We start from the raw sequence: 12,114 nt of genomic DNA on the forward strand, positions 1-12,114 counted from the left end.
AGTCAGCTGCTGAGGCTCCTAATGTGGTTATTGGTACATTCATGGTCAACTCCTATCCAGCTACGGTGCTTTTCGATACCGGTGCTACTCATTCTTTCATTTCCAAGTCATTTGCCGAGCAGCATCGTATTCTAGTTTCGTGTCTGAGGTCAGCTACGGTAGTTACCTCACCTGGGGGCCAGATACGCACATGCTCTATATGCTCCAGAGTTAGTATTGTCATAATGGGGGCAGAATTCCGCGCTGGTTTGATCGTCATTGATTCCTCGGGGATAGATGTGATTTTGGGCATGGAGACCCTTACCAGATGGGGAGTCCGTATTGATTGTGCTCAGCGGACAGTTCACTTGTCAGCATCTGGTGGCCAAGAGGTGACAGTCAGTGCTACAGAGCCTTCTGGTTTTCTTCATCAGATGGAGGCTAGAACCACGGATGGTATTCGCGTGGTGTCTGAATTCCCGGATGTCTTTCCGAAGGACTTGTCAGAAGAAGGAAGAGGAGTTCATGAAGACCTATCCTTATCTCCTTGCTAGCCAGCCCAGAATCTCGGGACGAGATTCCTGTAAGGGGGTAGGATTTGTAACACCCTAATTTAAATTTCAGCAATTAATAATAAATTTAATTGGCTTTATTTAATTTTCTAAGGGTTATTGTGTTAGACTTGCATTTAATCTAAAATTTTGTTTCACAAGTATTTAAAATTTTATCATAGGTTTAAATTTTTTGTTGTTGCATTCATGCTGGTGCATTTGTTCTAATTGTTTGAGTTTTAGAGTGGAATTCAAATTCAAGTTTGAATTCAAATAGTTGTTTGGGTTAAGTTTGAGTTGAGTTAGAAATAGGAAAGAAAATAGAAATAGAAAGAAACCCAAACCCTGTCAGCCCACCAATACCCAAAACCTAGCCCAAATCCAAAACGAGAAACCCAGCTCACAGCCCAACCCAACCCGAAGCGGCCCATGGCCCACTCTCCTTTTTCCCACCCAAACCTGGCAGCCCGTTCACTCCCCACGCGGGCCCAGCCACTCCCTCTCTTCCACACGGCCCGTCTCCCTCGCCTTCCCCCCCCCCCCCGCAGCCCACACCGCGCGTCGCTTCTCTGCTCCTGGCCCAGCCGGCGCGCTCTCCCGCCTCAGCCCAGCTGTTCCCCACGCGCCGAAGCCCAGCGCTCGCTCCTGCGCGACCCGGAGCTCGCACGTCTGACCCAGCCCGGTGCACCAGTCTCCCGCAGACCCCGCACTGGCCAGCCCGCGCGCGTCGCCCGCGGCACGCTCGCCCACGCTCCGCTCGGCCTGCTTCGCTTCTCCGCCCAGCTCGCGTTCTGCACGCGCGCCCCCGACTGCAGGGCGGGCCCGCATGTCAGCCCACGCCAGCCTCTCGTCGCGCGCGTCACCGCTGTCTCCGATCTGTGTCTGACCCGTCGGGCCCACATGTCGGCGCCGCTCCTCCCGCAGCTGCGCCCGCTTCCCTCTCCCTGCCAAGCTGGCCCCGCCCGTCAGGCCGTCGCCTCCCTCACGCAGCGCGTCCCCCTCTGCTCGCCCGGGCCCGCGTGTCGGATCCATCCCTTCCTTCCTTCTCGCGCACATCCGCCCGAGCTCACCGCCGCGAATCTCGCCATGCCTGCAACGGCACGGACGCCCAAATCTGCGGCTGAGTTTCTTAAATGGCACCCCCACAGCCCCTGCGCCACACCTTCCATCCCAGCGCCGCCTGAGGCCGAGATCCAGCCGCGCCCACCTAGCGCCGCCGCGCAGAGCCACTACGTCGCCGCGGCCGCATTGCTCTGCTGCTCCCCAGCCCCACCGGAGTAGCACAGCGGCCTCGCCTCGACGCCAGGAGCACCCCGCGCCGATCCAAGGAGTCTAGGAGCCCGGAGCGACCCCGATTCGGCCTTCCTCCGCGAGCTACGTCACATCCCACCGCCGGACTTCGCCGACGACCTCCATACTCCGCAACTCCGGCCACCACAACCCCACGGTGAGCATCACCCCAACCCCCCTGATCTTTTGTGCTAGATGCCGTAGGCCATAGCGCCCTCTAGGTGCTAGCGTGTGGCACGCCGGCGACCCAGGGCTGCCCTGCACCGCCGCAGGCCACGACCCAGCCCCTATCCGCCGCCCAGTTTGCCCAGAAAGGTTCTCCATCGCGCGTACTCGCTCCCAGGCCAAACCCCGCCCAGAGCCGCACCCGGAGTGGCGAGAACGCGCAGCCCCGGTGAGCCCCGCCGAGCAGACCCGCCGCAGTAGCTACGCTCGCCGTTGCAGTCCTTCCCGAGCCCAGATGAGTGCCTAGGTGCATCACACGTGTCGCATAGACAGCCCTAGACCCAAACCCTGGCCGGATTGACCCCGGGAGGGGCGAGATTGGCCGCCTCCGGCGCAGCGCCTCCGCGGAGCTCGACTCCGGCGACCGGCGCCGCCGTCCCGCGCGCCCAAGCCCTCCTGGTCGCCCGATCTGGAGGCAACGGCTCTGATTAGATCTAGAGCACAACAAACCTGATCCCTCATATCGCGATCCAACGGCCTAGATCTAAACATACCGCTTCGCCCTGGCCACTTTGCTAAAGAGCCCTCGGGCTTTTGCAATATCAACCCGCCGTCCCTGCCAGGTCAAAAATAATTACAGTTTGAGCCTGTTTTTATCATTTAGACCCCCGCGCTTTCCGGTTTTAGAACCCGAGGTCCAAGCCCTGCAGTTTCGCGAGCTAGACCCTAGAACTAAGGTTTATTTACATTTATGCCCTCGGTTTTTTGCAGAAAACCCCCTGGAACTTAGTTTCTCTCGCAGATAAGTCCCTAGAACTTGTTTTTAGCCAAGATTATGCGTTTTAGCTCCGTTTTAGGCGTTCTTTATATCCACGCGATCGTTGTAACGCGTAGAGTAGTTCTAGCCTTGTTTTGTATGCTATTTTCATGTATTGTTGTACTATTTCTTAGTGTTTGCCTTTGTTTGCTTGTATGTTTTGTACTGGACTTGTTTTTGGCCACGTGCTCGTGAGTAGACGTTGAGCTACCGGAGGAGCATCAGTGCCAGTGCCAAGATCCGTCTTCCGAGCAGTTTGAGCAGCAGCCAGAGCAGTACAAGGAAGGCAAGTATAACATGAACAACCCATCACTTTTAAATACATTTACATACTGCATTTTAATATTGTATGCCTATAAGGACTTTCCTAGCCACTTTATATCCTTTATATATACCTTTGGGTTGCATCTTGGTTAGTTGTGCTAGGTTGCTGCGCTATAACTCATTCTGGTCCTTTTTAATTAAATTGATTAATGGTTTACTTGAACTTAATTCTGAGAGTGGCCCTCTGTGTGGATGAGTGGCTCACGTCTCGTTAAAAGATGGTTTTTGTAGAAACATGGTTTAGGGGGCCGGCACGGTGCTTAGTGCTTGGTTGGCCACTCTCCATAAGGACCGGTTCATAGAGCGACAACCTGGGACAACAGCGCTACCACAAGACTAGAATGGGATAGACTTGGCTTACTAATTAGGTCTTTTTGGTTTGGAGTAACTTACCTGCGGGGCAAGAGTAGTAAGCTTCAATGGTCCCTGCTCCTCCGGCTTGGTCTGTGCTTGGATTGCGCTCCTGTGCTTGTACCCCCGGAGGCGGGCCCCATCGTCGCTGACCTAACTCTCGCGGTTACGCCTTACCAACGAGATTCTTTGTAACGGCCTCGTAGTGAGTCGCTAGTCATCTCACCTAAGGAAGTGTGATGAACCTCTAGCGTAGCTCACGACTTGTGGGTAAAGATGTGCAACCTCTGCGGAGTGTAAAACTGGTATACTAGCCGTGCTCACGGTTATGAGCGGCCCAGATCCTCCTTTTGATTAGTGGGGTTGTCTCCTTCCGACGAGGGAGGTGCCTCTCGGGGTTACCTTGGTTTGGTTTGGTTTGGTTTGGTTCTCAGTAGTATCATGTTTAAATTTGACTAATTTCTATGAAACTGGGTTTATGGTAATTCATCAACTCGTAGAAAGTAGCTTAAATAAAATTTTGCCAAGACTTAAAAGCTAATGCAGTCAGTCAGCCAATCTAGAGCCTCATAGTTTGTGTTATACTTGTTGAGTACAAGTTGTGTACTCACTCTTGCCTCTTCTCTACTTTTTCCTCTTGGCTACGCTACTGCTGCTCAGTTCCTGCTGACACGAGGGAGTTCGCTCAGCGCTACCAGGACTACGAGGACTTCTAGGTGTTCGTCTCCCAGTCGACGTCCCTGTGGCGCCCTGCTTCAGCTTCGGAGAGTTTTTATCGTGTTTGTACTTCGCTTCCGCTGTATCAGACATTTTTGTCATTAATGTAATAAATAACATTCGTATTTCGATTTAATATGTCTTATTCGTGATATGTGCTGTGATATACTGTTCATTCTGTTGTATATGTGTGTGATTTGATCCTGGCACGTATATGATTGCTCGGTTTATGTTCTTTTATAAACCGGGTGTTACAATATCTACAGAACTTCTAGTATCCACTAGAATTTCCCCTATTGTCCATCCTTGGATGTTGGCTTCAATGACGAGACCATTAGTGTGAGGATAGCTGAGCAGTTGTACATCTTCCTCTGAGAACGTGATTGGGGATTGAGACCACTATGTTCTTCTGAAAATACCCTCGGGCATGATGGAGTGGACTAGCCTGAAATAATTCTTCCTCTACCTCTTGTTCTCAAACTCAAGGGACGAGCCCCCAGAGATGGGCATGATCATGCCGAAGGCTGGCAATGGGCTTGGCTGGCTTTGGTGAGGGGTTGAGTTTTCCTCTTTGGGTGGAGGCCCTGGAGGTGGCTGTGGGAGATTTTCTTGAGGGTTAAAGTTCAGAGGTTGCGACGGTGCCCCTTGAGAGTTTGGCTACGGTGGTTGCCAGTTGGCTAGGTATGGGCTATAGTTGAAGGCAGGTGATGGTTGGAAAGGGTGAAAAGGTGGTGTTGAGGGCAGTACTTGTGGGGTGGGATTGTATGAGTGGCTCGGGGGGTATGAGACTGTAATGCTTGGGTTTGTTGAGAGTTTGTATGCTTGGTTTGAACCAGTCCAGCGTGTATGGCTGACTAGCTTTGCCTTCTTCTCAGCCTCCATTCTATCGAAGGCTTTCTTCTTTTCCAGACAATGGTTCGTTGTGTGGTCTGACTCTGTGCCATGAAAGTGACAAAAGAACTTTCTTGGTTGATCCGGAGGTCCCTGGCCTTGGCCTCTGCCGCGTCCTCTGCCGCGGGTGGATCTGCCTCCTCTGCTAGAGTCATGGCGATGGTTGCTTGGTTGTGAGTTGAATGTTTGTGCAGCAGGAGGTGTCATGTAGGGCTCAGCGTCGTGGTCTGGAGGTGCCCTCTGCGAAGTTTCCACTGGGAATATGTACTAAGGATTGTGTCTTGTACTGCTCTGATTGCCATGTGGCCAACCTTGCTGCTGCCTCATCAGCTTCCTTTGTTCAACTCTTCTGCGATGATCTGCATCGGATCTCGCGTACTTCTCCACTTTGGTGTACAGTTCTGCCAATGACTTCAGGGGTTCTCTGGAGAGCTGTGAGGCTAATTGACTTGGTAGTAAGCCGACGATGCACTTTTCTATTGTTGCCTTCTCTGAAAAGTTTGGTGTCTGCGCCTTCTTCTGAACGAACCTTCAAAAGTAGTCGGGTAGCGGCTCCCGATCCAACTGGAAGCATTGAAATTTTTCCACGGAGGTTATGGCTGCTTTCTTGAAGACTTGGAAGTCTTGTTTCAGCCTTTCCCTGAGGTGGAACCAGCATGTAATTGACAGTGGTGGGTGGTAGGAGTACCATGTTGCGACTGGACCTTCGCAAGCCATGATAAACGATTTGGCCATGATGGGTCATCTTCTCTGGCCGAGGCTATTGTTGCCTCGTAGGTCATGAGGAACTGGGTTGGATCCATAGAGCCATTGTACTTTGGCAGCTGTGTGGGCTTGTAGCCGAAGGGCCAGGGTGTGAGTTGAAGCTGCGGGGATAGCGAGGAAGTTGGATCGAAGGGAGAGTTTGGCTAGTAATGCTTCTCTTGATGTTGGTTTTTTTCCTGGTGAAGGTTGTTGATTTGGGCATGATGGGAAGCTTCTATTTGACCTGCATCTTGGTGACTCTCGCAGGCCTTTTGGAGTTGCTCGACCTCGGATTGCATCCCCGCTAGCTTGCGTCCGGCCTTGGCCAGCTTCTTTGCCTGTGTTATTGCCCGTTGTTTTGTTGCCAACTGAGCGTTGAGGTTGGCTTTTTCCCTCTCGAGGACCTTGAGCTTGAGAGCAGTTCGTGTGTATTCGTCTTTCTACTCGAGTTGTGTTTCGTCATCCTCAACGAACTCTATGTCTTGGTTGATCAATGCGGCCTTGTTCTTTTCTTGAGCAGGACGCTGCCCTTGGACTTGCATGTCTGCTCCGGTGGTTTGGGCGAGGGTTTGCTCTGGGGAGACAACAGTTTGGACTATGACGGTGTGGAGGCTGGAAGTTTCTGCCTCGGTGGTGGTTTGATCGGCGGCCTTTCTCTTTGTGGGAGCTATTGGGATTGTTTTTCGAGCTGGAACACGGTGGGTGCCACTGTTGGGACCTTTGCACCCGAAGGTTACAAGGATACCAGACAGACTAAGGAAACAGAAAACTCAAAGACCTTCGGACAACTCTAAGCGAGCTTTTTCCAATGATCAAAAAGTTGTTATAGTGGAGAAAGTTAGGGGTATTTATACTCCCAACCCTCACGGTGTATTTACATTCTTGCCCATGCATTTTGACCTTATATTAGCACTTTCGAAGGTCTTGTTTGGTCTTTTTACCCGTTTCTTAGTTGAGGTGCCGTTCACATCACGTAATCTTCTCCCAATCATAATCGACACGCCTCCGCTGGTCCTTCGAAGGTTCCTGGAGGCCCGTGGGCGTTTTGTCCTCTAGGCTACATCCTGCCGACTCGGGATCGGAGGTCTTTGGCGTCCTCAGCCTTCGTTCATAGGTAGTGAGGGGACCTTCGCTCGAACCTTCGCGGGAGTGCACCTTCGGAAGAAACCTCCGACCTATGAATCAACCAGAAAGCGGCAGGACGGGCCGAAGGTTATGGGAACGGGTTAGTAGCAGTCGCTATTATGCCGGTAACCTTCGGGTATGGCGCCTCCAGAGGTAGCGATCCCCAACAACAGGTGAATATGGCTGTGTTTAGATCCCAAAAATTTACTCCAAAAATATTACATCGAATGTTTGGACACATCCATGGAGTATTAAGTAAAATCTATTTACAATTTTTTTTTTACACAAATGGGTTGTTAATAGCGAGATAAATCTAATGAGCCTACTTAATTCATGATTTGCAAACAGTGATGCTACAGTAATTATCCTCTAATTATAGATTAATCATGAATTAATTAGACTCATTAGATTCGTCTCTCAATTTACAACCCATCCATATAAAAAGTTTTGTAAATAGATTTTATTTAATACTCCAAATTAGAAAGATTTTTTTTATTTTTTTGGCAAAATCATCTAAATACGGCCAGGCCGTGTTTAGATCTTTAGGGGTAAAAATTTTGAAACAGAATCTTACTATTTCGGAGTACTAAATAAAATCTATTTGAATTTTTTTTTGTATGAATGTATTGTAAATCGTGAGACACATTTAATGAGCCTTGTTAATTTATAATTAATAGATAGTTACTGTAGCATCATTGTTGCAAATCATGGCTTGAATAGGCTCATTAGATTGATCTCGCGATTTACAACTCATTCGTAAAAAAAACTTGATAAACAAATTTTATTTAATACTTTGTGTCCAAATATTCAATACGATATTTTTAGGTGTGAAATTTTGGAATCTAAACACAGTGCAGTTACAAGAATGTAAAAGGTTCATCAGCAATGATTGTACTGTTAACTGGAAAAAAATGCCAATAAAGCCCAAGCGGCCGAGCGTCCTTCCGTCCTTCATATTCCACCAACTTCCGTTTCCCCTCCTCCCCCCCGCCCGCTCCAAAACCTCTTCGCCGGTCCCCGCCGCCACCGCCGGCGGCCATGGCGTACCTCCCGCCCCACAAGCGCCACCCCAGCTCCACCGCATCCGCGCCCACCCCGAATCCGCCCCCTCCATCCCTCTCCTCCTCCCTCCGCTCGCTCTCCCTCTCCTCCCCGCGCGGCCGCGGCCGCGGCACCGGCGGGCGCCACTCGCGCCCTTCCAACAAGATCATCCACGCCACTGGCTGCGTATCCCGCTGGTCCCCTCTCCCGCCCTTCTCCCCTGGCCCCGAAGACAGCGACGGCGATGGCGGCGGTGAGGAGCCCACCCTCCGCCTCGAGTCCTTCCCCTGCGACCCCATCGAGCGCAAGACCGGCGCCAAGCCCCTCGCCCTCGTCGCGTCCTCCCCAGGACAGGGCTCCTCCGGCTCCACGGAGGCCGCGGTCACCGCCATCGCCGAGAGGTTCTTGCCCGACCTCCTCGCCGCCGCGGAGAGGGCCAAGGCGAGCTACGTGCCCAATGAGGAAGAGTTGGTGAAGCAGAGTCTCGTGGCCAGGGTGGGAAAGGTGCTCTTCCAGTCCCAGCCGTGAGTCCTCTCTTCATTTGCTCATCCCACTTAACATTTCTTGGACCTGTGCTTTGCGCCATCTTCTGATGAATGCTGAATGCGACGACTTGCTGTGGATGATGTCTTGCAGAGGTGGATCGCCCGTCTCATTGGACACACTACGCAAGGCCGCGGAAGCAGGGGAATATGGTTCCAAGAGCAAGTTGCATAAATCGTTCTACACGAATGTGCCTAGTGAGTATCTAGATGATATGGAGCAATCGGTGGTGAAGAGGATGGGGCTGGAGTTTGATTCGTCCAAGGAGCACTACCATGTGAAGGTTTATTGTCCTATTAACGTGCCAATGCAATATGAACTATGATTTGTTTCGGTTTCAGATAAGTAAATGGATTTTGGGGTCTGCAATTTTGCCACAGGTGTTTGACAAGCACCAAAGTGACTCTACAATATCTTGCAAATGCACCGTGGAAGAAGACGGGAGCCTTGTTATCCATAAGGTGAGCTTATCATGAGTCGTTGTATCATGACCTCTGCATTTGCACCTTGCTTGGTTGCTTTGCAGCTCATTTCAACTACTTAAGCTACTTGTTTCCTTCATCAGCTTCCAGGCAATGGCATGTCTTGACTTTTGTCTAAAATAAATAAAATGTGTTGATTGATGTCATCAATTTATTAGTATAACTGCTAGCTCTAATAACTCGTGAATCCTGATCATACTACATGTTTGTTATTTTTTAGCACTTGATGATAAGGCATGTCTAATCACATAAGTTGCAGGTATATAATCATGATTTTGGCTCTTTCCCATAACTCAACTGTAGCTATTCTAAATATTGATATCATGTTCTATACAAAAAAATGATTGCTGACACATTATGAAATGCAATGTGTGTTTGCTTTAGACACTGTTATGGGTCGTTTACTTCTATAGCATTGAAAGTCTACAGTCTTCCCTTGTGTTACTTGAATTATTTAGCTGATGTCTATTTAGTGAGCTGTCGGTCTGTCCAAGCTTGTAGATCAATTAGTAGCAAACTGCCGTGCATTACTTATAGTAGTTAGATTGTGAAATTTCTGGAGTTGTACTTTGTGCTTTGCAATTTATGCTGCTTTCTTGGAAGCAGTGAGTCAGCCACATCTCATTTCATTATTTAGGATTGCCATAGATTTCTTCATCAGTCTGTTTTCTCTGAACTTTGATGTTCTGTTTTCTATTAATTCAAAATCAGGAGTGACAAATCGAACTCAACCAGACTCAATCTCCTGACTAACCTTATTTATTGAAAAAACGAAGATTCTCTGTATTTTCCTGTTTCATGACCACATGCTAGCAAAGAATTGAAGGCAGCTATATTACTGAAAACTAACAACCTTATATTTAATTTTTTGGGATTGCAAGTTGCAACTCATTTTCCCCAATGAATGCTATTGCATGTTGTATTTATTGCAGTAGATAGATGAAAAAAAATAGAGAATTTCTATGTTACCTGGTACAAGGGTAGTTAATAAGATTAAAGGATGAGTATACTCTGCATACATGGGACCTTTTGTGTTCTTCAAATGTATAATTCATTTCAACCAGTCACTCAAACCATACTTCAGCGTGATTCCTCAGCGCTGACACCGTGATTCCTCAGCGCTGACACCTTTTGTGCAGGTTGAATGGAATCAGGTACGCCACTTGGTGGAAGACATTTCCTGTCTTTTCAAAGGTCTTGATCTCAGGCTGATGTTATGTACAAAAAGGATCCTGAAAACCCCAGATGTAAGTTCTTGTTAAGAACACCTTAATCCTTTCTTTTAAGATCCATTATATTTTTCAGACTTATCTGATGACACTTGCAGTCTGAAGTGGAAAATGCTTTAAAGAGCTTGGTGTCTTCTGCTGTTATTGATCCTGATGTGAAAGGGGGACTTCGATGGCCACTAGGGAAAGAGTCCATTGGGGAGAGGTTCAGCATAGTTGGGGTGTGGCACACGAACTATAAGGCTTTCAGAAGTGAAACCCTGAGGCTCAAGTTGAGGCATGCTGACCGATTTGATCACCGGAGCTCAACTGGTGAAGTTTCCAATGAAGTTACCTTCAAACTAATCGGCATGTCTCGTAGACTGGAGGTTAGTAAAATCTACTTCAAAGATAGTTGCATTTTACTTATCGGCGACAAATCTGTGTTTTCTGTGCTTGTTTCGCTTTGGTGCCTACAACATTATTATCTATGTCGCAATCTAATTGAAAAGAGTGTAAACTGCCTGGTCTGAATCTCTTGTGCATTATGTTTTTGTATTGTAGTATCCCCTTTTGCTAACATTGTGGTACTCCTAGTTGTTGTTGTGTTATGACAGCCTCTAGTCGGCAATGCAGCTTTTAGCTGTCATCAACCAGTTTGACACTTCAGTAATCTGCACACTGATCATGCCGTTTTCTTGTTTTCCCAGGATGTTGATCCGGACGAAGCCTCTCTGAAGGAGATGCTGGAGTCTGCGGTTAAAATGGTCTGGGACAATGCTTTGGACTACAAGATTGCGCCTTGATCGTTGACAAGTAAATGATTCGATGGAGAAGCTTGACTGTGTCTTGGAGCTGCAACGGGGGTTGATTTCTTTCAGCCCTTCTGTATATATATCTTTGGTTCATGGTATGTGATGGTGGGACCCGATCACTGTACGGGAATCGGATGGTTGACGCTACTTGTAAGTTGCAACTTCAGACCCCTGTTCAAGCTTGGCCCTCCGTACGCTACCTGTCGTTGTAGATCTTGCAAAATTCAGGGATTAGCAAAGATGAGACAAGAGAAGCAATAGAAAGAGGACGGGGAACGAATAAGCTTAGCTTCGTTGGAACACACATGTTTTTTCCTTTCAGTCTTTGCCTGTGTGGTTTGCGCTACTCACTGTAGACGTGGGAGCGGAGTATTTTGTGCGTCGGACACTCACATTTCATTTGCGCGCCAAAACGTGGCCGGAAAAAAGTAATAAACTAAGAGCCTCTAGTTGGCAGTGAGAGACGACATCACACAGATCAGCAAGATCTCCAAGGGAACCTGTGCCATGTCGAGCCCCAAGCCCCCAACCCCAAGCAACCTGGCACCGTGTGTTCCATGCGCAGCTGCGATAGAGAGCTGGCCTCGCGTGGTCAAAGCTGAAGGAACCGTTGGTCGGCAGACACGCTTGGAACCACCCTCGACCGACGCCCACCATTTGCTCGACAAAGTGCCAGAGAGGTCTGCTGCGGCGAGCCGGCAACAGCATCGTCCGCCGGGTGCTCGATGAAATGATCGGCGAGGAGGGACAAACCGCCACACATTTCTGCCTTCAATCACAGCATCCTCCTGGCGCCGGCCACGCGCGGCCTAGCACCCGCCCGTCGCACGCCGCGTGCGCCCCTCCTGAAAAGGCCACAAGCGCATCCCTTGTCTTCCACCGCGCGTTCCATGCGTTTCTGGTATGTTCGTACTCCAAATGCACGCCCATCACCATCCTCTCCGCAACATGCTACTCTGTCTCATGCAAAAAAGCGTCTTTCTTTCCGTCTCGCTCTGTAAAACTTTTAGTCTCACCATAAAAGAGCGACTATGGGAATGTGTTGTGTCAATTTAGAATGCATTCCTAGGT

General features: G+C 49.3%; 2 protein-coding genes across 2 annotated transcripts; one reads left to right on the top strand and one right to left on the bottom strand.

Annotated features, from left to right (window-relative positions):
• Positions 1-1,001: 1,001 nt before the first annotated feature.
• LOC120653516 (circumsporozoite protein-like) lies at positions 1,002-1,562 on the bottom strand. The gene has a single exon (XM_039931244.1). The coding sequence runs from the start codon at positions 1,560-1,562 to the stop codon at positions 1,002-1,004; it is 561 nt and encodes a 186-aa protein (XP_039787178.1).
• A 6,367-nt stretch (positions 1,563-7,929) lies between these two features.
• On the top strand, positions 7,930-11,364 carry LOC120655796. Its single transcript, XM_039933761.1, has 6 exons — positions 7,930-8,519; positions 8,632-8,821; positions 8,919-8,999; positions 10,160-10,267; positions 10,348-10,617; positions 10,939-11,364. The coding sequence occupies exons 1-6, from the start codon at positions 7,993-7,995 to the stop codon at positions 11,032-11,034; spliced, it is 1,272 nt and encodes a 423-aa protein (XP_039789695.1). The 5' UTR covers positions 7,930-7,992; the 3' UTR covers positions 11,035-11,364.
• Positions 11,365-12,114: the final 750 nt, after the last annotated feature.

Source organism: Panicum virgatum, chromosome 1N (genome assembly GCF_016808335.1).
Source record: "Panicum virgatum strain AP13 chromosome 1N, P.virgatum_v5, whole genome shotgun sequence".
NCBI classification, from domain to species: Eukaryota; Viridiplantae; Streptophyta; class Magnoliopsida; order Poales; family Poaceae; genus Panicum; species Panicum virgatum.

Coding starts and splice junctions, on each gene's coding strand:
- LOC120653516 (XM_039931244.1), bottom strand. CDS start 1,562: ATGGATCCGACACGCGGGCCCGGGCGAGCAGAGGGGGACGCGCTGCGT.
- LOC120655796 (XM_039933761.1), top strand. CDS start 7,993: ATGGCGTACCTCCCGCCCCACAAGCGCCACCCCAGCTCCACCGCATCC. Junction 8,520..8,631: donor GTGCTCTTCCAGTCCCAGCC/GTGAGTCCTCTC, acceptor GATGTCTTGCAG/AGGTGGATCGCCCGTCTCAT. Junction 10,268..10,347: donor GGATCCTGAAAACCCCAGAT/GTAAGTTCTTGT, acceptor TGACACTTGCAG/TCTGAAGTGGAAAATGCTTT.